Source organism: Parambassis ranga, chromosome 17 (assembly GCF_900634625.1).
Source record: "Parambassis ranga chromosome 17, fParRan2.1, whole genome shotgun sequence".
In the NCBI taxonomy this organism is placed as follows: domain Eukaryota; kingdom Metazoa; phylum Chordata; class Actinopteri; family Ambassidae; genus Parambassis; species Parambassis ranga.
The window spans coordinates 20375108-20402457 of record NC_041037.1 but is presented as its reverse complement, the minus strand read 5'-3'; the positions used below and the strand labels follow the sequence as shown (position 1 = coordinate 20402457).

The following is a 27350-nucleotide window of genomic DNA, read 5'->3' as shown; positions in this document are numbered from 1 at the left end:
CCTCAGTCTGAGAGATAAAGATTGATTGTTTGTTGAACACAACAAAATGTAAAGGTAGTACTGCCATTAGGCCAAACCCTACATTGATTTGCTGTGCCCCAGATGTGGAGCCTTAAAGCTGAATCACCAACAGCCTGGACAAAAGACATACCGGTATTCGGTTTGACTGTTTTGTAGTGGGAAGAGCCATGTTTTGATTGCGTGAAGTCTAGTGTGTTTTAGACTGTGGTTTGCATACAAATAATTTTAACATTTTTGATTTTTTTTTCTGAAAACTGAATATATTTTTTCTAAAACTGAGATCTGTGTTGTGCTGCCTTTCTTTTATTGTATTCGACACTCCATTTGTCCTTCTGCTCTTCTCTCCCCCATCCTCCTACCAGGGAGCCTTGTATTGTTGTGCATATCAGACCGTACCAAGTGCGGTGGGGGGTGAGTTGATTAGTCCGGGGATTCAGCGATTGGACAGCTCTTTTCTCACCGACCATGCACCTAGAGCTGGAGGCCCAAACCACAGCACAACCGTGGTGTGTTGACAGGTTCGTATCGCAGGTTGCTAAAAAAGCCCTGCTGGATTGCTGCAAAGCAGGTCTAGAGAAGAGGAGAAAGGAGACAACACGCACGGCCATCGCTTTTTACTGATGCTAAGAAAGAAAGCGCCTCTCAGCTGTGTATCACTGGAACAACAGAGCGGAGAGAACGGCACGCAGAGAACCGCCTGTACCCGCTGCATCTCTTTGACTGCGTGGATCATCTGCCAAAATGTCTTTTCTGACCGCGGTGTTATTGCTGCCAGTCTGTAGCATCATCAGAACCTCCAGCTTCGCATCCCCAGTATCCCGTAAGTAGGCAAACACACACACACACACACACACACACACACACACACACACACACACACACACACACACACACTCAGTAACCAAGGCCATGGCTAAGCTTGCGTCTACTAGTGCCAGAGCAGCAGTCCGTGCAGGCTGCAATGTGCACTACAGCCAGGACTCAGCATGAGGCCGTAACCTAAACACTATAAAGCCACACAAAAACACACTATTATCACGATTAATTGCAGAACAGGAATAGAGAAGCAAATTATTATTCAAAATAGGCCTATTATGTGGCCTATTTTAAGCAATCTGTTCAGAGAATCGAGTTAGTGTGCATCTTAAAAGTTAAATATGTTATATGTTAAATGAGATAAGATAATCCTTTATTAGTCTCTCACAGTAGAAGTAGAAAGATAGAAGCACACATTTTAAGAAGACAAAATCGCAAAAATATAAAAAAAATACATATAAATGAATACAAAAGAATGAATGCTTGTGATGATAACAGAATGAAGTGATTAATTGTTATTGCACATTATGGCATAAGGCATGGTGACAATTTACACTATACATAAGAGCATAAGTTATTGCACAGGAGGTAGTATAGATTTAAATGTGAGTGTATACAGTGTATATACTCACAGTTAAATCTATACTGTGGTGGTGTCTACTGGGAGCGAGCCTGATTGTAAAGTCTGACGACAGCAGGGAGGAAGGATCTGCAAAAGTTAAATAAGTTGTTTTGATAAACGCTGTAATGACTGAAATTGAGCTCATGGTGGCTAAGCTGGTTATTGCACAATAACCAGACACTATGGATTTATCAGTAAGTTGTTTTGATAGAACTACCACAATGATAAAAGTGATGATTGTAGCGACTAATAAACTCCAATTGGAGTATTGCACTGTGGGAAAAAAACAGAACTGGGTGAAATTAGGAAGGGTACACTCTAGACAGTCCAGTCCATTACAACACGCTAACCAGTAGTTTAAGCTTATTGCTGCTGCATCTTTGTCAAGTTTCTGTACATTTACCAGTGGGTTGAATACCCACAACTATACTAAGAGGGGGAACACAAGCACACATGGCAAAGTACATAGTGTCTGTGCACAATACATAAAGTGCACACTCATAAAAACTCATTCATGTTGTATACACAGAACAGAAATCAGTTTTGTGTCAGATGCCAGCAATCTTAGATCAGGTAGTGTAGTATGAGGTTTTATATATAACTGAAGTATTTGAGGAGATTTTATTATGCAGAATAAACCATCACAGAAGGATCCATGCAGACTTGGCTCATGGAAACATTTATGAACCCTTAAGTGAAGTTTTTATGTTTGCCAAAGGTGTCATTATGGTTGTTTGTTTGAGGGACAGGAAGAGTGCTACCAGCAGCATGACGTCTGTCGACAGAGATTCTGCCATTATTTATTCTTTAGAAGTTTTTTTGGCCAGTCTGTACATTGCAGTGTATGTGGCTCGGAAACAACATCTCAGATAAGTGATATTATTTGTACATACTCTTATCTTTTCTCCAGTACAATTACAACTGTTGGTACAATCATCACAATAATTTATCAAGATTAGGACATTTTGATAACTATTTGATAGCCTTTGGTATAATTTGAAGTCGTGGGGATGACCAGTCAATCTGTTCTGTTTTTTTGTCTGTGGTTCAGGAAAGTGTGAGGACAGCTTGGCCACTCCTCTCCCCTACAGCTCTTTTACCAGTTCATCAGTATATGGCCGAACATATGGAGCTGGGTATGCTAAACTCAACCGCAAACAAGGTATGCCTTTGTAAAGTTACGTTTCTGCTATTGCTAGTGCATACGATCCTATTTTACATTTTGTAGGTTGGATTTATTTATCTCTGCATCATAGCTTTAGAATATAGTGGTAGGTCTATACTTGAAATAATTACCCAAACCAATATCTAGCAGATGTCCTCAGACGTCGATCCTAACTCTAACCCTTGGGCAAGGCACTTTACCTGCATTGCCTCCAGTGCACTCACTGGTGTCTGGAGCTCTTTGCTGGGCAGCCTAAAGTATTTCAAAACCTTAAATAAGTATTTAAGCAGCAGTTAGGATCCCAACCAACATTGCAACAAGTTGAAGACTTTTTTGAAGAAGCTAGGATCCTCAGTATTTGGACCGTAGCTGTTAGGATGGGTTAATGGAACTGGATTAATAGCGCCAGAAACCATCTCCTAAGAGGGTCAGTATATCAATACACTTCAATCTATGCAATACGCTGCATTGATTTGCATTTCCTGTAAGAAAATTACATCTGCAGTCACAGATTTAAGATACCTGAAAACCTTAGCCCCCCATCATTCCAAGATAAATAAAGGGTCCTTGCCCCCTGCCTGCATTCTACCTAGTGCCCTCTGCATTTAAAAGAAAGAAGACAATTTCACTCAACACAGTTGAGTACATGCACATCAACCATCAAAATAAAATGGTCAGTTCTGTATGACACATTTATAAGTTTCTCATACACTGTGCTGCTCTGAGCAAAAGACACTTATTAAATAATGCGTCTGTTCCCAGTGTTCCTCTCCATGTTTTTGCTCTTCCCTTTCTCTTCCTCCAATATTTCACCCTGTCCACTCCTACTACACCTGCAAACGTAGGTGCTGGAGGCTGGTCACCTTTGGATACAGACCGTTACCAGTGGTTACAAGTAGACATGGGATCAAGGAAGCAGGTGGTTGCCATATCAACACAGGGTCGCTACAGTAGTTCTGACTGGACCAGCAAGTACCACCTTCTTTACAGTGACTCGCAGAAAAACTGGAGACCTTACCTACAGGATGGGAACATTTGGGTAAGGAAAACATTTCATGCAGTTTGTTTCTCTTTGTAGCAAACAAATGGATGTATGCTGTATGCATGAACATACAGTCTTTCCATCTGCCTATAACCAAAGTGCATGAGGTAGAAAAATGACTCAGCTATACAAGTCTACTATATATATATATATATATATATATATATATATATATATATCTATATATATCCCTTGCCAAACAAGTAAAACAATGAAATACATTAACTACTACAACTAGGGCTGGGCAATTAAGCGAAAATATATCGAAACCATCAATTAGACCCTCTAACCGATCTTACTCATGTTGGTTTTCCGTGCTGTCCTCTTGGGGTAATAAATTAAAATAAAAATGTTGTCTAAAGCTTGTTACATACTCCACAAAAATAGATAAATATGTTTGTGTTCCCTCATACGGCTCTCCCACTGCAGCGCACAGCACACATCGCACACACGCACAGGTTGTGAAGACGTTTCTCTTCTGAACAACGGCAAAAACAGTAGTTTATGTGAACATACTTCCCTAAAAGAGGTGATCAAGTCAAGGAAAAAGGGGACTGAATTGGATCAGTCTTCGAATAATAATAAAATAAATACACTCAACAAAAATATAAACGCAACACTTTTGTTTTTGCTCCCATGTTTCATGAGATGGACTTGAAGATCTAAACTTCATTCCAGATACACAATATTACCATTCCTCTCAAACATTGTTCACAAATCTGTCTAAATGTGTGATAGTGAGCACTTCTGCTTTGCTGAGATAATCCATCCCACCTCACAGGTGTGCCACATCAAGATGCTGATCTGACATCATGATTAGTGCACAGGTGTACCTCAAACTGCCCACAATAAAAGGCCACCCTGAAATGTGCAGTTTTGTCTCACAGCAAAATGCCACAGATGCCACAAGCATTGAGGGAGCGTGCAATTGGCATGCTGACAGCAGGAATGTCAACCAGATCTGTTGCTCGTGCATTGAATGTTCATTTCTCCACCATAAGCCGTCTCCAAAGGCGTTTCAGAGAATATGGCAGTACATCCAACCGGCCTCACAACCGCAGACCACGAGTAACCACACCAGCCCAGGACCTCCACATCCAGCAGGTTCACCTCCGAGATCGTCTGAGACCAGCCAATCAGACAGCTGCTGAAACAATTGGTTTGCATAACCAAACAATTTCTGCACAAACTGTCAGAAACCGTCTCAGGGAAGCTCAACTGCATGCTCGTCGTCCTCATCGGGGTCTTAACCTGACTCCAGATCGTCGCCGTAACAGACTTGAGTGGGCAAATGCTCACATTCGATGGCGTCTAGCACGTTGGAGAGGTGTTCTCTTCACGGATGAATCTCGGTTTACATTGTTCAGGGCAGATGGCAGACAGCGTGTGTGGCGTCGTGTGGGTGAGCGCTTTGCTGATGTCAATGTTGTGGATCGAGTGGCCCATGGTGGTGGTGGGGTCATGGTATGGGCAGGCATCTGTTATGGACGAAGAACACAGGTGCATTTTATTGATGGCATTTTGAATGCACAGAGATACCGTGATGAGATCCTGAGGCCCATTGTTGTGCCATACATCCATGAACATCACCTCATGTTTCAGCAAGATAATGCACGGCCCCATGTTGCAAGGATCTGTACACAATTCTTGGAAGCTGAAAATGTCCCAGTTCTTGCATGGCCAGCATACTCACCGGACATGTCACCCATTGAACATGTTTGGGATGTGCTTGACCGGCGTATACGACAGCGTGCACCAGTTCCCACTAATATCCAGCAACTTCGCACAGCCATTGAAGAGGAGTGGACCAACATTCCACAGGCCACAATAGACAATCTGATAAACTCTATGCGAAGAAGATGTGTTGCACTGCATGAGGCAAATGGTGGTCACACCAGATACTGACTGGTTCTGAGTCCCCAGACCGCCAATAAAGCAGAAACAAAATGCACATTTCAGGGTGGCCTTTTATTGTGGGCAGTTTGAGGTACACCTGTGCACTAATCATGATGTCAGATCAGCATCTTGATGTGGCACACCTGTGAGGTGGGATGGATTATCTCAGCAAAGCAGAAGTGCTCACTATCACACATTTAGACAGATTTGTGAACAATGTTTGAGAGGAATGGTAATATTGTGTATCTGGAATGAAGTTTAGATCTTCAAGTCCATCTCATGAAACATGGGAGCAAAAACAAAAGTGTTGCGTTTATATTTTTGTTGAGTGTAGTTTAATGAATAGTTAATGTTTAGTAATGAGAGTTTCCATACTTCTCACCTCCAGGCCCATTATATTTGGACGTTCTCTTATTTTCAGGGCACATGGCTCCAGTGCAATAGCAAATTAACCTGGAGAGAACAGGACAACCCTGTTGCAATGAATGCTGCAGGGGTAATGTGGTTGACCAGTTAGTCAAAACAGAGCACACTGGACTAGCATATATTATTTGAACCTAGGTTATAATTGTTTCACCAAATCCAAATCTGCACAGTGACTCTAGCAGATAGGGCCACTCTTCTGATTAAAGGCTTTGTGACATTGTGTTTGGAGAGTACAGCTCACTGTAAAACTCTGTAAAGCTGCTTGTTTATTTCTGCTAGGTTAGTTAGAAGAGTGGCTGTTTTAGATTTTATACAATTAATTAATCTTGATTTTTGGGTGCTTTTGCTTTTGAGCTGGCGTACAGGGAGTTTCCCGCCTTATTCCCGAACTCAAAATGTTTTTGCTTTAATTTTAAGAGAAGATTATTAACTTGACTACTTAGGATGTCAATCTATATATTTAGAGGCTTGATGTGCTCTTTCCAGGATCAGAAGAGCATTGTTAATTTCTGAGTCTTTCCTCTTTCTCTTTCTTAGCATTGGAGGTGTATGAAGTTTCTCAAAGTGTAGAGTCTGACAGAGATGTAGGGAGATTATCACAGGGCTATGATCAGATTGGAACTGTATAATTCCAAACTGTAAAACATGAGGATAAAATGAGTAGTCTCTCTTTGGGGTGTTGAATTCTCCATATATTAATCAATTTCTTGGATTTAAGCAAATTATTCAGGAATCGTGCAGACACATTGTCTTGAGGTGAATCAAGAGCAGCAGTGGCTCAATGGTAGAGCAGGGTTGTCCAATAACCGGAAGGTTGGTGGGTCGATCCTAACTCCTCTCTAATCATTGTTTCCTTGGGCAAGGCACTTTACCTGCATTGCCTCCAGTGCACTCACTGGTGTCTGGAGCTCTTTGCTGGGCAGCCTAAAGTATTTCAAAACCTTAAATAAGTATTTAAGCAGCAGTTAGGATCCCAACCAACATTGCAACAGGTTGAAGACTTTTTTGAAGAAGCGAGGATCCTCAGTATTTGGACCGTAGCTGTTAGGATGGGTTAATGGAACTGAATTAATAGCGCCAGAAACCATCTCCTAAGAGGGTCAGTATATGTGGAGATAAAGCTGGAATGGGATGCCTTTCTTAACAAGTGTTGCTACTCCACGGGCATGCAAGGTGATTGGTGATTGATATATTTTTATATATATATATATATATCAATACACTTCAATCTATGCAATACGCTGCATTGATTTGCATTTCCTGTAAGAAAATTACATCTGCAGTCACAGATTTAAGATACCTGAAAACCTTAGCCCCCCTATCATTCCAAGATAAATAAAGGGTCCTTGCCCCCTGCCTGCATTCTACCTAGTGCCCTCTGCATTTAAAAGAAAGAAGACAATTTTAACACAGTTGAGTACATGCACATCAACCATCAAAATAAAATGGTCAGTTCTGTATGAACCACACGACCTGGATGGACTAACAGACTGTGTGGAGTACTGCAGCACCTGTTCAACCAGAGCCTTCATCTTCAGAGGATTCCAGTGCTATGGCACATCCTGCCTGGTCCCAGTGCAAAAGAAGAACCATTCTGTGGCACCGAATGATTACAGGCCAATAGCACTGACCTCCCATGTTATGAAGGTCATGGAGCGGCTCACCTCAGACCCCTGGTGAACCCTTTCCAAGACCCACTGCAGTTTGCATATGAGCCAAAGGTTGGGGTCGATGATGCAGTAATATACCTGCTGCACAGGGCTTAGTCCTCCCTGGACAAACTGAACACCACATTGTGGGTCATGTTCTTCGACTTCTCTTCTGTCTTCAACACATCCAGCCGAGACTGGACTAGACTAAGTTTGTGGATTGAGGACTACCTGACAGGCTGACCACAGTTTGTGAGACTGCAGAGCTGTGTGTCTGACACCCTGACCAGCAACACTGGAGCTCCCCAAGGAACTCTGCTGTCCCCCTTTCTATTCACCACCTACACAGCTGACTGAATTGTGACACCTTCAGAAGTACTCGGATGACACAGCCATAGTTGGGTGTGTGGAGAACCATGTGGAGTGTTTTGTCAGGTGGTATGGGGAGAATCACTGCAGCTGAACATGGCCAAGACAAAGGAGATGGTGGTGGACTACAGCAGGGATAAGCCCCCAATCTCCCCGGTCTTTATCAGTGGGAAAGATGAGGACGTCTCATTTTCCTTGGTGTTCAACTGAACAATAACTTCGGGTGGTCAACAAACACTGAGGCTGTCTACAAGAAGGGCATGTGTAGACTGTACTTTCTGAGCAGACTGACGTCCTTTAGTGTCTGCAGCCGGATGCTCCACATGTTCTACCGGTCTGTCATGGCGAGCACCATTTTCTTTGATGTGGTTTGCTGGGGATCAGGCATTAAAGCAAAGGACGCCAACAGACTGGACAAACTCATTAAAAAGGAAGGGTCTATTAAAGTTCACAGTTTAAATGAGGTGCAGTATGCGGCATTTGGAGGTTACGACTGACAGATCACAGTCTACTTAAATCTCTGTCACCTTATTTCATTGTGTACACAGGTATGATTACCATCCTAAGGAAAAGCTGAATGCTACAGGTTTACTTGTCTCTAGAAACCAAGTTGCCTCTTTTGAGATGTTAAGGATTACAGACCCCTAACCCCCCTGATAGATGTAGAGCGTGGCTGAGTAGATTAATCGTGAAACAAACTCAGCCAAGATGGCACCGAGGATGGACGCCCTGATGTTTTTGTGTGTCTGTATGCTTATACACAAGAGAAGAGCTCATGAACATCAGATATACCACACCTGTGGACTTATCTCCAGATTTTTTACCATCTGCTGCCGATTTATTGCAAGTTTTAGTAGAAAAAGTGAGACGCCTGCTGGTGTGCTTGTGCGCCACCGCAGACGTGGATTGCACACACCGTTACCTGGGATTTTTCTCTCTAATGTACGCTCACCTGGCAACAAAATGGATGAGCTGACAATGCTAATGAGAAGTAACAGGGGCTTTTCTTCATCTTGTGTTAAATAATGGTTAATTAAAAAAAAGTTCAGGTGTTTTAAGTGGGCAGTCTGAACTTGCTGCTGTATGTACAGAAAACTTTATGAAGTGGCTACGGCTACTATATAACCACCCAGGAGCAGCGGTACAAACCAATGGATATATCTCGTCATATTTTGGGCTGGGAGGAGGCATTCATCAGGGATCACCTGTTATTCCCCTATTATTTTGGTAAATGTGATGGAACCCCTGGAAGCAACACCCAAGCATGAATTTTCAGTAGTGACCTGTATTGGTTTTCCAAACTCTGCAGGATCTATTCCCAAGCATAATTTACACTTTTTCAATGATCTATTTAATTCAATTTAATTTAGTGCATTTTAGTGCATTTTACAATCAGTCATCAATTGTCTCAAAGAGCTTCACAGAGGAAAAAAATATCTGTTTTTCTAATGTTACAGGTATTGACCATGATTTTAAATATATTGGTTACATGCTCTTTGTGTTTTAGACTTTTGAGGGGAACATGAACAGTGAAGGTGTGGTTCGCCATGACTTGCAGCATGCCATCCTGGCTCGCTACATTCGCTTTATCCCATTGGACTGGAGTAAGGAGGGACGCATCGGTGTACGTCTGGAGTTCTATGGCTGCACATACTGTGAGTACAAGTGGATTCGATTTGAAAGGACTGTGAAAGACTTGGCACCTGGTCTGGTTCTTAACTTGACATCTCCCTGAGCAGGGCTTCAGTCTCTGTGGCTAAACGTAGGATCAGCAGTTAATGGATACATGAATCAGTAGTTAGACAGGGCATGTTTTGCCTGTCTGTCTTTGCATTCTTACTCTTTCATTTGATGTAGGCATTAGCGATCTGGACAACCTAGTGAAAATGAGGACATAACTAATGTTGACCTAATTTTGATAAAGTCATGTCTATTTATTAAACATGACATGCTCCTTTTCTGTGGTTGATCTGATTGGTTTTGTTGAAGTTATGTTGTGATAAACGGTTCTGACAGATCACCTTTGATTTTTTTAAAACTCTCTGTAACCAATTAGATGATGTAGCATGATCCCTAATTTCTTTTGTGTTTAAGAACATCTGCTGAATTTGTTTTCAAAGCAATTATATATAGATAAACACATTTTGGAGCAGGTTAAATTACTGAATAAAAGACTTTTGAGTTGAAACTCTCCTGAAACAAAAACCTAACATTTATTACATGAAATGCTATTGTATTTTTTATCAAACAAATTTTAAGACACAAATAAACTAGTACAATCTCTAGACCCTTGACCTTTTGTACAGGCAAAAAAGTTGAATGTTGTTCTCTGGATTGCTTCTTGCAGGGGCAGACGTGATCAGCTTTGATGGCCATGGCATCATCTCGTACCGCTTCAGAAGTAAGATGAAGATTGTAGGGGATGTCATCTCGTTAAAATTCCGGACCATGGCTGGAAATGGGGTGCTCCTCCATGGAGAGGGACAGCAGGGGGACTATATTTCCCTGGAGCTCCGCAGGGCAAGGCTGCAGCTGAGCATCAACCTAGGTGGCGTTACATGCTGTCTGCTGTTCTCAGACAGTTCAATTCTTCTACAATTCTGTGTAATCTACTGCTGTCAAAGATGGCACAATCCATATTTGATTTTCTCACTGTTCTCCAGGCAGTAACCAGTACAGTTCTATTCAGGGTCACACTTCTGTGACCCATGGGAGCTTGCTGGATGATGACCACTGGCACTCAGTTGTCATAGAGCGTTACCGTAGGAATGTCAATTTCACTCTGGACCACCATACTCAGCAGTTCAGGACCAATGGAGAGTTTGACCATCTAGACCTGGACTATGAGGTAAAGACACATTCTCATCTTCTCTGCCATATGTCTAATGAAACAAGCTGAATCAGTCATAAAAGCAGCTAAACTAATCTGAACATAAGTTGAATCAGTCATAAAACAGCTGAATCAGCATAAAAGCAGCTCCAACAGGAGCTGGATAATTGCTTTGAATAGCAGGTAAATTGTCTGATCTTGGAATAATAGCTGAGGCTTAGGGAGACTAAATGATTTTTATGTGGACATGTAGCAGCTCCAATCCAATGAATATGGCAGATATCATGTGTAATGATTGATAAGGAAGTAGCCGAATACTATACAGCTAAAGGATGATTAATATGACAGATATAATGCTTAACGTCTGATAAAGACTACAAATATAGCTGTATTGTATGCTTCTTGTGTGTCAGCCTGTCACCATGGTAACCGCTCTGCCTGCCTAGTTAAGCTTAATTAAGGTTAGAGAGAGAGGTGGCAGAGAAGTCACCCTCCTTTTACTCTTCTCAGGGCAGATCCCATGTATTTTTTTTTTTAATGGGGGTTGCACCCTCCGAACAACTGCTTGGTGTGTCCAAACCACTTGGTATGTGAGCATCACAAGCGTTTGCTCTACAAATGTCTGCAATTTCATGTTGATCCTGTAAAAGATGTGGAAATGGTGGGGAGTTAGAAAATAGATTTGCTCTGGTCCTGTCGCTTCACCGTTTATATGGGCTGTGAATGAGGAAAAGACCGGCACTCTCCCTGAATAGCTGGCTCTACAGGAAAAACTGTTTGGTTCTCAGTTTTAAGAGCCACACCGTCAGAAAACAAACAAGTTTTTCTTCGAAATGGTGTAAAAACTATCCTTGTCAGATAAAAGGTGCAGACGTGACAGCAGGATAGAAACGCAGAAACTGGTTTCATTTTTTTCCTTCCCGCACTCTTGAGTGATGACATCACCCACTCTGCCTTTAAAGATTCCGCGCAATACACACTAATGTTAAACTCAGAGGAGACCTCAAAAACCACTTGGTATAAAACTGTTAACCATTTGAAAACTATAAACAGCAGAACTCTGAAAAGCAGAGCTGAAAAGACCAGAAGAAGCTGAACATTTTGATATATGAACGGTTTCTGTAGCTGAAAGTATGCAGGCGCTGAAAACTTTTAAATGTTGAAGACTCTGAAGGGCTCTCTCATAGACTTTAATGTTAATTAATATTTTGAAACACTTAATATTTTAAAAACTATAAATAGCTGAAAAAAACTAGTCGACCCATCATGTCCTCAATAAGCTGAACATTTTGACATTTGAACGGTTTCAATAGTACAAAGTATGCCCAAGATACGCTGAGCCAAAAAGTGTACGGAAGAAAAAAAAACAGAAGTAGAAATTGCTTTGCAATCAAACTTAACTATAGTGTGTAGACAAATTATGTATAGATATAGTCACTTGTTGATATGGCCTCAGCCACAGGTATAACAGGTATCATATGCTGTAGGCCTATGCTGTCGGGGGACACAAACATGATCCACTGAGCAGTTCCCTGCCCCCTCAAATCCCCCTCTCACCCTCTTACCTCTCCTCGATTCTCATTAGTCTGGTTCATAGTAGTGATTCATGTCAATAACTGTTTGCTTCCTTGTAGATTTGTATCTCTTTCTCTCTCTGCCTCCAGACCTGCATGCTGACCTTCAGTCATCATCATTCCAATGCTTATTGCCTTCACCAGTCTCTGTTTTTGATCCTTGTTGTCATTATTATTATTTATTAACTGATGATTGATATATTATAATATACTATATAAATACAATAGTTTCATCTTGCTCGACAACATCAACAATCTATCATATTTGTTCTCTGTAATGTTTGATGTTTGCTGCATGTTTGTTCCTCTCTGTTCTGTCTACCTCTTCATCTCCTCCGCTACACCGGCCGACTGTCAGCAGGAAGGTTGACTTGTGCACACTTACAGCATCTTACTTACATTTTCTTGCAGAATGATACTATTATAAAGTTATTCAAATAATGAATCAATTTGATTATGCTCAAGCAATCTGAAGAAATCTTAACTCTGGGCCTGGTCTGGGGTTTTAGTTCATTCTTACACATACCGTAAGTTAACCAAGGCAGGGCATCTGGGATCTCAACTCCACTTAACATCATCTTCTCCTGTTCTCTGTGCCCTCAGATCAGCTTTGGAGGACTGCCTATATCCGCAAAGCTGAGCTCTGGAGGTAAAGAGAACTTTGTGGGCTGCATGGAGGGAATCACCTACAATGGCAACAACATCACCAACCTGGTCCACAAGAAGAAGGTGGACACCTCCAGCTTTGTAAGACAAGTTCCCTGTCTAATGGTTGTGTGTGCTTAGTCTATGTGCAATCAAAGCTGATGTTTCAGTATTTTACATATCTATACATGCATAATTGTAGTTCCTCTCTGTTATATCTGCTTTAAGGCTGTAAAAACAGGTCAAATGTGTTTTAAGAGCCTAGTTTTGAGCATTCCAAGATTTAAAATTACAAGTGACTAAGCAGCATTCCAAGGTTTACTACTTTTATCTTTGTCTTTGTTTCACCTTAGCGCAACCTGACATTCTCCTGCACTGAGTCCAACTCCTTCCCTGTCTTCTTCAACTCCACATCCTTCATGCAGCTGCCTGGTCAGAGTGATAGTGATACTCTGTCAGTTAGTCTGTCCTTCAGGACGTGGAATCCCAATGGGCTGCTAATGTTCACAGCACTGGCTGATGGCTGGGTTGAGGTGGGACTGATAGAGGGCAAGGTCACCGTCTACATGAATGTAACACAGAAGAAGAACACTCGTATTGATATCTCATCAGGTGAGCTCAGCTAATGAAACTTTGGTTGTTCACTTGTAGCACATTTCATCATGTCAATGGGTTCATTTTGAAACCTGTTTCCATTTGAGAAATGAAGCTAACAATGCAGTGCCTCCAAAAGTGAGTCAGTCCCCATAGACCACCTGGTTATTAGTTATTATATTGAGACATAATGTTTTACATAATTAAAGGTAGATTAGGGGTGTCCAAACTTTTTGCAGGGAGGGCCAGATTTAATAATGCGAAAGTGTTAGAGGGCCAACAGTCCCCAATGACATTATATTAAACAATACAATATGTGTATGCTGTTATTTATTTCATTTCATACCGCAAACAAAGTAACAACATTTCAGCATTCAGATGAACATATGAATATACAAGTTATCTGAATGTACAACATAAATTTACAGCATTTAGAAACTGTGTGATAATTATTCACCTCGTAGAACTAATCGGTTGCTATCGGATTGTAAAGAAAAGTTACACTTATTTAACAAAAAGTGCATCAGAATGAAATCTCCTACCCTACCTTTAAGTCATGGACACTACTGTGAAGGTGAGCTCTGATCATATATGGCAGGTCTGGATTAAGAACAGCAGTACGTAAAATGTCACACAGACTATTACAGATGGCAGTCATTTAGTGCTGATCTCAACAGAAGCATACTGAATTATGGGTCATACACTGTACAGCCAGCAATTTAACAACAAAGAATGTAAATAAACAAAGACAGACTGCTCATTGCTACATCAGTAAGGCATCACAGTTTATAACAGACAGTCTGCTCACACGAATGCAGCCGAGCAGGTTCGTATTTTCTTTACAAATGTTTCTGTTTTGGAGAACTTCACTTGTACAGTATAGACTCTCTCTGATAGCAGGTTGTATGCAGCAGCATGTTTAGTCTCGTGGTGAATTTTGTCAAAGTGCTGAAGTGTGTTGTGCACCTTCAGAGCCCCCTGCATTGTATGGGGGATGTCACAGAAGGTCCATACTTCTTTAGTCTGTGTTTTGTCATCATAGGTTCAGGTTTGAATGATGGCCAGTGGCACACTGTCCATCTGAATGCACTGGAAAACTATGCTATGCTGACAGTCGATGGAGACGAAGCCTCTACAGTGAGGACAGCTATCCCTATTCAGATCCAGACTGGAGGATCATACTACTTTGGAGGTGAATATACAGTACATAAAGATCCAAAAAGCAATACAGACAGTGCCAGTTTTTCCCACTGTTTTAAGTAATAAGTAAGTAAGTAACCTATAAATTCTTCATCCTGTCTTCAGGCTATTTCCTGCAAACTCATACCCGCCCAGTACAGCGCTCCTTCCAGGGCTGCATGCAGATGATCCACATAGATGATCATCTGGCTGACCTACGAGCTCTGGAGCAGGGGCTCATTGGAACCTTTGAAAATGTCAGCCTAGATATGTGTGCTATTATAGACAGGTATACAATCAAAATGATAAATTTACAAATGTATCATAATTAGTTCTGGTGCCTCCTAGCAAATATTATAGGTGTAAATCATGTTGACATGTCTCCTGCTGTTGTATGTCATGTTAGATGTGTTCCTAACCACTGTGAGCACGGTGGGCACTGTTCTCAGACGTGGGATACATTCACCTGCAACTGCAGTGGCACTGGTTATACTGGAGCCACCTGCCACACCTGTAAGAACATGCAAACACAAGTATACACACACACACACACACACAGCTTTTTGTCTGCTGAGCTGTGTGCTGCATTTTCTTCTGTAGCTCTGTATCAGCAGTCCTGTGAAGAGTACAAGCACCAGGGGAAGAGCTCAGGGAGCTACTGGATTGACCCAGATGGCAGTGGCTCTATAGCCCCCTTCAGAGTCAGCTGTGAAATGGCAGGTGAGATGTCACTGTGAGCAGGATTTATTATCCTATGCGGTTTAAATTGCATTTCATTACTGTTACTGTGGTATACAGATATTCTACATTTCTCTGACTGAGTTTGCTGCAGTAGGTGGGGAGGCTGACATGTTTTCTGGTCTCTTAGATGGAGCAGTTTGGACAACACTAAAGAACAACCTGTCTCCTCAGACGTCAGTCTCCAGGGCAGACCAGGAGGGCAAAGCAGTACTGCAGATTACATACAATGTGACTGATATACAGGTACACAATAACCACTTGTTACTCACCAGATGTAGATTACGGGTATCGTTCGTAATCGTTTAACACTGCATTTTTTAATAGTTCCACCATCTTCAAATACTTGCCCCCTGTTCTGTTTTCTAAAATATAAAAAATAAACTACTGAGTTGCTTGTACAAAACACACAGTGAGCAATATGCTGTAACATAGTCATTCTAACAAATTTAACCCCAGCAAGGTGAAAAAGAGGGGTCTCCATCTAGAGTAGGAGTATTCAACTTAAAGTTAACAAGGTCAGGTTAGAGAAAATTTCTTGAAGCAAAGGTCCGTATATATACAGACAAATTTCCAAAAGAGATCACAGGCACCAACCTCCGGCCTGAGACTGGCAGCCTTAGTAAAACTGACAGTACCCTGAGAGGAGAGGAGGGAACAGGTGAGGCAACTAGACTTGTAGAGTTTCTTTAGGACATTTTGCTACTCAAGCAGCTTCAGTTCTAGCTGTTTGGTGGGGAATACAGGTTGAGTCCCGAACTGACACCCGTCCCATTTACAGGCCTGGTCCGATTATGGATTTGGACATATAAAGGCCGGCCTCAATTATAAGCCGGGTATGAAGGAGCAAATATTTAACTAAAAATATAACATAAAAACATCAACAATTTATGCCAACATGTGACGTTGTCATGGATACACATAAACAAGGCTAAAGAAACGTACGATGACATTAATAATGGAAGGGATGTGGAGAATTTTCAGCTAGTTCTGGATGGCTTTTTCGCCAGAATAAATAAAGGCCTGCCCCAAATAGAGAGTTTGCATCCCTTATGAAGTGGGCAATCACTCTGGAGAGATTTTGGAGTTCCTGGAATGAGAGGGCCAGCCCACAGGAAGCCGATTACAGATCTATCCAGGATGCTGAGACAGCATCAAGATGGTTATGGCTATGGTTTTGCCAAGAGGTCTGACCAAAAACTTGGTGGCAGAGGAGAGAGGGCAGTGCCTAATAGGAAAAACATATATATGTTGTTCAGTACATTTTTGCGAAATTTCCCAGCTTGGGATGAATAATTTCTATTCTATTTTTATGGTGGTTGCTGTGTTTTATCACTACACTAGTAAATTTACATCCAATAACACCAACAACTACAAGAAAAGAATATTAATTATTTCTGACTGCTTTTCATGTAATAAAAGAACACACACACACACACACACACACTGTATTTTACCTTTTTTCTCGTTCGTGACCAGGTGCTATCAGTGACCAGTAGTGCAGAGAACTGTGAACAGTATGTGGCCTACGCCTGCCGAATGTCTCGGCTTCTGAATAGTACAGGTGAAGTATTCATCATACATAAAGGAGCCTAACGGCAATAAGGTTGTAATAAGTAATAAGGTTGGAACCAGAAATTTATGATAGTAAGCAGATTACTTAATCCTGCATGCCTGTCATTACCCCTGTGATTAACCACACAACAATGACTACTTCCTGCTTACTTTTACTCTTAGATGGTGTTCCATTTACTTGGTGGGTAGGAAGAGCCAATGAGAAGCACTTCTACTGGGGAGGTTCAGGACCAGGGATACAGAAGTGTTCCTGTGGAATTGAACACAACTGTACTGATCCTAAACACTACTGCAACTGTGATGCTGACCAGCGTGTCTGGTGAGTGCACATTTGCTCAGATGGGCAGCTTCTTATTTAGAAACAAGATACAGTGGTATCTTACATAAACATTTTATAAAAGCTATTTAGAATATAGTCTTTAGATTATTCAATAATGTCTGTAAGTCTTTCTGACATGTTTCTCACATGCTAACCTAAATTGAGCACTTAACAGAAGAGTTAAGCTGGATCCATAAGCTGATACTCCACAAGAACAAAGAACTCTCTTCTCCCTTCCCTGGGTGGCAAGAACATAAAAAAAGTTTCGTCACGGAGTATTCATACTCCCTGAGAAGGGTGTGTGCAGGACTCCTCATACGGCCCTCCCACTGCAGCGCACGTCACATACAAAAGGTTGATAATGCAGTTGTATTGCAAATTGTGAGCACAGTCGTGGTTACCTGGCCTAACGAGCTGATAATGCTCAGTGAAGAGGGCGTATAGCATGACAGTAAATTAGTATAGCTGACTGTAGCAGACCTCTGGTCTGTGTGAGTTTAATTCTGTGAACGTGTGGATGACTGTCTGCAATAATACATCCCGTCTCCCAGTGTTTAATGTGCGCATCGAGCCACTGTAACGCTGTGATCAATACTGGGATTAATTTCTTAATACGCAGGCATCGCCACATTTTGGTTAGGGTTCTCCTCTGTGCGCTGTGTCTCTCCTTCCAGCAGCTGTTTGCCAGCTGCTCATCTAAGCTGTCCATCATTGCTGTACTTCCTCCTTCCAAGTCTGTGTGATCTGCACCTGAAGAAGCTCTTGCGCTTCACCACATTCATCACGCCCACTAAATTCCGACCAATCACACAAGTGTCCTCGCACACCACTGAAGAATGTGTCCGCGAGAGCTGCCGAACAGGCGCTCCGAGAACAAAAGTTAATGTTATGTTGTTATAAATAAAAGGTTCAGCCTCCTACCAGTGTGCCTCCTACCAGTGTGTCAACAAATGCACAGCTTAGACTGATCAACAATTAAATATAGGTCTGCTTTATTTATAATAGTTTGAATTCACAAAATTAAGAAATCTGTAAAAGAAAAAATGTGTTTGTGTGTGTTTTTGTGTGCGCATCAAGGAGGGAAGATGCTGGCCTGTTGATATATAAGGACCATTTACCAGTCAGTCAAGTTGTGGTTGGTGATACAAGCAGAGCTGGATCTGAGGCCAAATTGACAATTGGACCTCTAAGATGCCAAGGCGACCGTGAGTCTCTCATACACACACACACACACACACACATATTAATGTTCCAGAAGAAACTATGAGGGAGTTCATGTATTTATCCACATCCTGGTCTCTGAAGGAAACTACTGGAATGCAGCCTCCTTTACGAGCCCCGCCTCCTACCTTCACTTCAACTCCTTCAAAGGAGAAACCAGCATTGACATCTCCTTCTACTTTAAGACATCCTCCACTCATGGAGTCTTTCTGGAGAACCGAAGAGCTGCTGACTTCCTTCATATTGAGCTCCGAGGTGTGGCATTTAAACATATGTTACATTTACATTACATTACATTACATTACATGTATTTTGTTTTTAAATCTAATTCAATAATTGTGCTCCTGAGAAATTAGTGATGGAAGAAGAAAAGGTTATGTAAAGATTAAGATTAGGATTAACTTTATAAATCTTGGAAATTAAGTTGTTGAAGTTCCTGTCCTGTTTCTTTCAGGAGGCTCAGTGGTCTTATTCTCGTTTTCCGTGGGCGGTGAGCGGGTGGAGCTTAATGTTCACTCCCCAGTGCCTCTGAATGATGACCAATGGCATCGTGTGGAGGCTGAGAAGAACATCAAGGTGGCAGTTCTGCAACTTAATGGACAGTACAGAGAGGTCCGACCCACCCCTCCACAGGGACACATAAAATTGGAGTTCTACAGTGATCTATATGTTGGTAAGCTACATAAACCTTTACATTTCACAGCTGCCTCATTTGATGCCAGTTTCTTGTTATGAAGGAGACTTTAGGCCTTAGTAGCAGAGATGTTATAGTGTCAAGGGTTGGATACACAATAGTCAATTTGATAGTGCAGTTACTAAAATAGGACAGTCACACCCCTAGGACAGCTAGCCTGGATGATTTGACTTGCTATTGTGATGTGCCATCATGCTACCCATTCTTAAAAACAAGTTCATGTCTCATGTCCTAGGTGCTTCCAGTGGTCAAAGAGGTTTTCTGGGCTGCATGAGGGCTCTGAAGATAAATGGTGTAATGTTTGACCTGGAGGAGAAAGCAAAAGTGACTCCAGGAGTGAATCCCGGCTGCCAGGGCCACTGCAGCAACTATGGGATGCACTGTAGGAATGGAGGGAAGTGTGTGGAGCAGTACAATGGTTACTCCTGTGATTGCTCCCTCACTGCATACGATGGACCCTTCTGCACTGATGGTATGGCTTCTAACAGTTGGTTAGCTTCAGCTTAAGGTGAAGACATCTTTCAATATTGATTACTGCATGTATCTGTATATGTCTTATAGATGTAGGTGGCTACTTTGAGACAGGAACCCTGGTGCGTTATGATCTCCTGCCAGAGGCTGCACCATTTGCCATGCAGGAGGTCAAAAGCATGTCACATGTTGGTGTTTCAAGTGAGGCCAACCTGACTCAGGAGGAGCTGGTGTTGAGCTTCAGCACCTACAGTGCTCCCAGCATTCTGGTCTACATCAGCTCCAGGACTCAGGACTACTTGGCTGTGGTCCTCAGACACAATGGTAGGTTCATCACTACCCTATAGCAGTGTTTCCCAACCAGTGTGCAGTTAGAGATCATTAGGTGTGCTGTGGGAAAATATCCAATTTCAATAGCGAAATTGTTCATTTACTGTAAATAATTTGTCTTCGCTCATCTATGCCAGCAGCATATAGTGATGGGCAGAACAATTAAATACCCCCTAGCATTAGATAAGTGAACTAACAGATTTTTGTGTCAGTGCATGCATTGTCTTGGTCTGGCAGCATGGCCGCTACCTTAACTTAGTGCATGTAGAGCCTGTAGAGACAGAAACGACATGTCTTTGTGTAAACTAGATAAATAACACAAGTCTATTTAGTTGTATTTAGTGTAATAAAAGGTATAGAACTGTTCTATAGGAAGAATAACCTTAAATGACTTTGTTGTAATCTGGTTAAATGAATTTTTATTTTTATTTGCAGGGGAAATAAATAAATACAGGTTGAGAAACACTGCCCTACTGGATGCTAATTTGAATTTATGAACACATTTATTTAAGAAAATAACTGTATTTTTGTGTGTATGACTCTGTGTCCAGGAACTCTACAGATCCGCTACAGTCTTGGAGGGCTATTAGAACCTTACACTATAGACGTTCACCATCGTAACATGGCCAATGGACAGCCACACTCTGTCAACATAACAAGGAACTTGAGAGAGATACGATTACAGGTATTGCTTTCTGATGCACAGTTCCTCACTGTGAATGTATGTAGAAAGTGTTGAATGTATGTGGGGAAATGGTGGGGAACTGCTATTTAATAACATTTCCAAATTATTGTGAAATGTCAATGATTGGAACGCGTTTCCGAGTGGCCTGGAGCTGGAGAGATAGTCTCTCCACTCAGAGAACCGAGGTTACAATGTAACCCATTATTCTCTTTCATGTCAAGACCATTTCTACCCTACATATTCCATATTTACAGGGACTCTTTAACACAAACCACAAGGAAACCTCCTGCAGAGGGTGGGCTACATGCCCTCCTGCACGCTTCATGCATTACCTCTATGATCCAATGTGAGAGCCTCTGCTTGGTGACTGGGTGCCCCAGGCAGCTAGACTTGTAGCAGATAAACAGCTGGTCCTTGGTTCTGTGGGCAGGTGTGTGGGCAATGTATACTGTCAAAGCCCTGAAGTGGTCATTTACCAACATACGGTACCTGAACTTATTCCCAATAATAAGGCATTATTCAAATTGCTCCTCCAATAAGTGGACCTGTATGGGCATGAAACTGCTAGGATGAAAAAGTGGCTCACTCCTGCCACCTGAAATTTAAAGTTTAGGACTTTGGACTTGACTCTGGACTTGCCTGTCTTGACTCTGGACTTGGGACTTGAGGACAAAGACATGCAAAACAGTGACTTGGTCCCACCTCTGCTTTGAAGTACTTTTGGAAGGCAGAATCCATGACATATAAATCCTGACAAATAACAATGACATCCACATGAGTTAAATGGAACAGCTCAGTTGGACTGTAACTGTAATTTTCTTCTGTCTTGGTCTTCAGCTGGATCACTATCCAGTGTCCATATACACTCTGCCAGAGGCCTCTGACACCCAGTTCAACTTAGTCAAAAGTATCTTCCTCGGAAAGGTGTTTGGTAAGTGTGTAGATGAGTAGTATGCATGTGTGTACATAGCTCCCACTCATGTAGGAATGGTGAGGTTCTGTGGATGGAATATTGTCCAGACAGTGTGTGTCAGGTACAAGTACCTGCCGATTGTTGTTTTACATTGTGTACAATAAAGACATTATGTATGAGAACCTAGAAGTATATAAGGTCACGTTACCCACAGAATATTTGTTAATGACAATAAACACTGAGATAAAAAGGAAATACTGCAAGACAAGAAATAAATATGCAATAAGAAAAACAGTGCGGAAAAATATTAATACAGTACCTCGAAAAGGTATTCACCCCATTAGATATTCATAATATCATAATATGCAACAAAATGTGACCAAGAACTTAACAGCTATAAATGTTTAGTGGTAACATATGGTCCTGAAAAAAGGTTTGCTAGTGTCAGGGCCAATAAATCCTTGCTGTTTTTTTATTATTAATATTATTATTATTTTTATTTGTTTGTAGAAACTGGACAAATCGACCCTATCCTTATAGAGCGCTACAACACACCAGGTTTTGTAGGCTGCTTGTCAAGAGTTCAGTTCAACAGTGTCGCTCCACTAAAAGCTGCGCTGCGCTCAGGCATGGCAGCACCCATCAGCACCCATGGCATACTTGTCCCATCCAACTGTGGAGCCTCCCCCCTGACTATTTCACCCTTGGCCTCAGCTAGTGACCCCTGGCACAGAGAAGCTGGTACAGACACACTCATTTTCAAGGAATACAGAGGCATGTCAGACTTTAAATGGATAACCAGTATTTGCTTTGTCCACAGTAGGAGCTGCGTTTCCCTTTAATGAGGACAAGGCCAGCAGTGATGGTGTGGATCGAAACTCTGCCATCATTGGAGGTAAATTGGAATCTGCAGAAATTGCTTGCTTTCAATAAAAGATTGAGCATAATTGTCCATACATCCATCATTCGAACCCGCTTTGTCACAGGGGGCTAGAGCCTATCCCTACTATCTGCGGGGAGAGCCGAGGTACACCCTGGACAGGTCACCAGTCCATCACAGGGCAACATACACAGAAAATCAACCGTTCACACTCACACTCACACCTACGGGCAATTTAGAGTGACCCATTGACCTAACAAGCACGTCTTTAGAATGGGGAGGAAGCAGGAGCACCCAGGTACAGGCAGAACATGCAAACTCCACACAGAAAGGCCCCAGTCACAATCGAAGCAGACCACACACTATTTAGTATCTAAGTTGCATCCTCATGATCTGGAAAACACCTACAAGTTTACTAGTTATCAAGTGGTGCAGTCACTTCATTGGCACAATCCCGCATTTATTGCAGCGATGGTTCTAAGTCTACAGTTCCACTATTTGAAGAAACCTGTTGAATAAAGTCCAAAAAGTGTCCAAAAAATGATCACAGTTACTTTAAGTCAGAAGTCAAAAGTCCATCAGGGCTGTTTATGCATGGGGACGTATGTGTGGGGCTCGGGGAATTAGAAATGAGGCAGTGTGTGAAGGGCTGTTGCAGTGGGTCTGTAACAGTGCAGAGATTTGTTGCTTGAGTTGAGTGCAGCTATAATGAACATAATGTTCTCTGTTTAATGAAGTGCTTATTTGTTTTTTGCCTTCAGGCATCATCTCCATGGTCATCTTCGCCGTCCTCTGCATCATGGTGTTTGTAATCCGTCACATGTTCCGTCATAAAGGCTCCTACCACACCAATGAGGCCAAAGGAGCCGAGTCGGCAGACTGTGCTGATGCGGCCATCATCGTTAATGACCCAGCCTTCACTGAAACCATTGATGAAAGCAAGAAGGAGTGGTTTATCTGAAGCCTTCACCACATAGACAAATGACATTAGGATGTATGTAGTTTTTTAAGACTAGGGATAGTAGTGAGGTGACTACCTGTGGAGCCTCCAGGATGCACCCATCAGTTTATTTACAAACTCTATGGACAGCAGCTGCCATGGCATTGCATTATGGAGTGCCCCTGTGAGGGAGTGGTTTGTGCTTTATTCACAGTAGACAGTGTGACAGAATGAGCCTAATGAAGAGGGTGTCATGCATTTACAGGCCTTGGGTGAATAAGTGTTCACTAGCTTTATTTTTGACATTTTGTTTCCCTATATTTAGCATATTTAATTTATTTATTCATATTTAAATCATGATTTTATATTTATTTGTTTATTTTGATAGGTAAATATATTTTTGGCTGGTGTTTCAGCTTAGAAAATGATGGACACGATTATTCCATTAACCACAATAACCCTCCATTGTGTAGCAATGCTCAAAATGGCATTTTTGTAGTGTCTTTTTTTATCATTAGGGCCCGAGCACCAAGTGGTGCGAGAGCACTATTGTAGAAGTTTGAAGTTTATTTAAGCCTTAAGACTTTGGTTGTGTTTGTGTGGCTTGCTTGTCTGTGAAGGAGATGTAGCCATTACAAAAGGAACCTTGACATTTTTTTTTATTTTCACATCCACACAACTGACAACATCTCATAATAACACTGTAAACTCTTGATGATTGCATCCTCTATGTTTACTTTGGGAACACTCCAGGAGGGAGCTCCGCATTTGAAGACTGAACACAGAACTGGAGTTAGTCTTCTGTTCCTAATGCCAAACAAAAGCCATTTAACAAGCATTACAACCTGGAAATCTACTCATGTGCCATCTGACCCAGAGTCTTATAGGATTTAGTTTATCTCAATGCATTCAGTTCAGATAAGTGTGAAAGCAGGGCTAAGCCATTAAACCAGTACACCTTCCAGCAAACAGTCAATTTTTGAGCCACAGTAAAGTTAGTACAGACCTAAACCTGGTTACTCCCAGATTATACACTGCTTAAAAAAATAAAAGGAACACTAAAATAACACATCCTAAACCTCAATGAATACGTTTTCCAGAAAATCTTCATTCATTACATAATGGCCCCCCTACAACACCTGGGCATGCTCCTGATGAGGTGGTGGATGTTCTCCTAAGGGATCTCCTCCCAGACTTGGATTAAAGCATCAGTCAGCTCCTGGACAGTCTGTGGTGCAGTCCTCCATGCTCTGGACACTGTGCTGACAGACACGGCAAACCTCCTTGCCACAGCTCTCATTGATGTGCCATCCTGGATGAGCTGCACTACCTGAGCAACTTGTGTGGGTTGTAGACACTGCCTCATGCTTCCTCTAGGGGTGAGAGCACTGACAAAATGCAAAAGTGATCAAACATCAGGCAGAAAGGATGAGAAGGAATGGTCTGTGGTCAGCACCTGGAGAATCTCTCCTTTATAGGGGTTGTTTATAGGTCATTTAAACCTGTTGTCTGTTCCATTTGCACAACAGCAGCTGAAATTGATTCACAATCAGTGTTGTGATTTCACAGATGTGTGATTGACATGGAGTTACACTGTGTTGTTTAGGTGTTTCCTTTATTTCTTTTTTATTCACACAAAAAATCTGAGTTTTGAAATGCACATGGAAAAATGGCGCCCCCTAACGCATAGCGGGTTTGACGTAAGATCATGGAAATCGTAACACGTGTCACCCCAAGTCTTTTGACAACCAAGAGAAATCCAAGTGAATCCATTCATAAGAATAATATAATATCTGAGATAACAGAAAAGAAAAAACACTAGGAGACAGCTGGATTACTTTAGTACTTTACTTTACTTTCACTTTTGATGTTATTACGGTATGATATTCTCCTGGTTCCAGTCTTTGTGAGTCAACTCCTGTAGAGAAGAGATGAAGCCGAAACTGATTATCTTCATTGTGTCTGTGAAGGAAGGAAACTGCAACACTTCTGTAAAGGGCCACAAAGTAACCACTGTACTGACAGGATGCTATGAATGAGTTCCTCCCATTGAGTGTTTTTTTTCTTTTATAGTATTTAGAGAGTGACAAATGTCAATAAGTTTGTTTTCCTGTAAGTTTCCTTTGTTTCTGTAGAGCAGTGTTTCCCAACCTGTACTGAGCCACGGCACATATTTTTGCAAAAAAAAAAAATCCCACGGCACAGCACTGAAATTAATTTAACCAGATTACAAAAACGGTCATTTTAAGATTACTCTTTTCCATACAACAGGTCTGTGCCTTTTATTACACTGACTAAGTAGCCTTGTGTTTTTTATCTAGTTTATAGCAGAGTTCACCCCAATCGCCACACACACACTGACTGCAGTTAAGGTAGCGGTTACACTGCTAGACCAAGACAATGCATGCACTGACACAAAAATCTATTAGTTCACTTATCTAACTAGGGGGTATTTAATTGTCCTGCCTGTCACTGTACAGTGCTGACATAGACAAACAAAGACATTTTTTCAGTAAATGAATAACAATTTTCCTACAAATTAAGTAAAACTGGATCATTTCCCACAGCACACCCAATGATCTCTATGGCACAATGATGTGCCACGGCACACTGGTTGGGTTGTATTCATTAGCCAAATGCTTCAGTAGTCATGCTGCTGGGATACATAAAAATTGTTTGTCATTGTCTTAATGAGATAAACAAGACCTTCCCTGAAGACTGTTTGGCAGCTTGTGTTGCTCTAAAACCCCTGGCTAATGAATACAAATATGGAATCAGTTTCCTTTTAATTTTATTTCACAACACATTTCACAAGGTCCTAACATTTTTGGAAAGGGGGTTGTGGAGAAGCTGACTCTTGGAGTCCTCTGATGTTGAATGTCTTTGAAAACCTGAGCTGTCTTTAAGTTGTTATGAAATATGACATGTAACCCACACAGAAAACTGTGGCTGACATCCTGACATTTGATTGTACTGCATTTGTATTCATTTGACTGCACTGTAGCATATTGGCATGCTGTTTGACACTGAATGGCACACTTCTGTTTGATGAGCTACTGTAGTATTTCAGTGCTTTTACTTCATATTATAGATGCTGTTCTTTTTTATATTGTTGTGCTTTTCTCATTGTCTTGAAACTTTTTTGATGCTTTTGATGCACCTGTAAAATAAAAGTACAAATCTTTTATTTGCTTTCATTTTTAACTCCGTGGAGGTGAATGAGTTGTAAGAAAAAACAAAGAGAAAACATGGCACCATTTGGATATCTTGGCCAGATTTTAAACTAGCCACTAAAAGTGTAAGTAGAGCAAACCTGCAGCAGCAGAACCTTTGGAAAAAATGATAACCCATTGATAAAAATGTAGTCAACAACATAATGCATACAAAAGCTATATACAACTGGACCAACTCTAATAGGAGCATTACTCTACAATACAGAATTTTGGGGTGCAGGCCAGTTCTATAGCATAACATAACATAACATAACAGTTCAGCTGTGCTTACATAATTTCACAGGAGTTTTCTAATCATCAATGAGCCTTTTTAACAAGATTAGCTAACACAATGTTCCATTAGAACACATGAGTGATGGCTGCTGGTGCCTCTGCACACCTTTGTATATATTCCATTAAAAATCAGCGTTTCTAACTAGAATAGTCATTTCCCACATTAACAATGTCTAGACTGTTTGTCTGATTACATTAATGTCATCTATTTAAAAAAACATTATTTAAAAAAAAAATAAAGACATTTTTA

At 41.4% G+C, this 27350-nt stretch overlaps 1 protein-coding gene across 1 annotated transcript; it reads left to right on the top strand.

The window, feature by feature from the left end:
• The first annotated feature begins 498 nt into the window (after window positions 1-498).
• Window positions 499-24717, top strand: cntnap2b (contactin associated protein 2b). The gene is made up of 25 exons (XM_028426971.1): window positions 499-841; window positions 2511-2621; window positions 3470-3663; window positions 9514-9661; window positions 10354-10554; window positions 10670-10854; window positions 13014-13157; window positions 13409-13667; window positions 14692-14841; window positions 14955-15117; window positions 15235-15341; window positions 15429-15548; window positions 15697-15812; window positions 17046-17130; window positions 17304-17460; window positions 18538-18665; window positions 18766-18936; window positions 19136-19354; window positions 19611-19847; window positions 19937-20170; window positions 20728-20861; window positions 21699-21792; window positions 22285-22515; window positions 22595-22669; window positions 23416-24717. The coding sequence occupies exons 1-25, from the start codon at window positions 763-765 to the stop codon at window positions 23613-23615; spliced, it is 3942 nt and encodes a 1313-aa protein (XP_028282772.1). The 5' UTR covers window positions 499-762; the 3' UTR covers window positions 23616-24717.
• Window positions 24718-27350: the final 2633 nt, after the last annotated feature.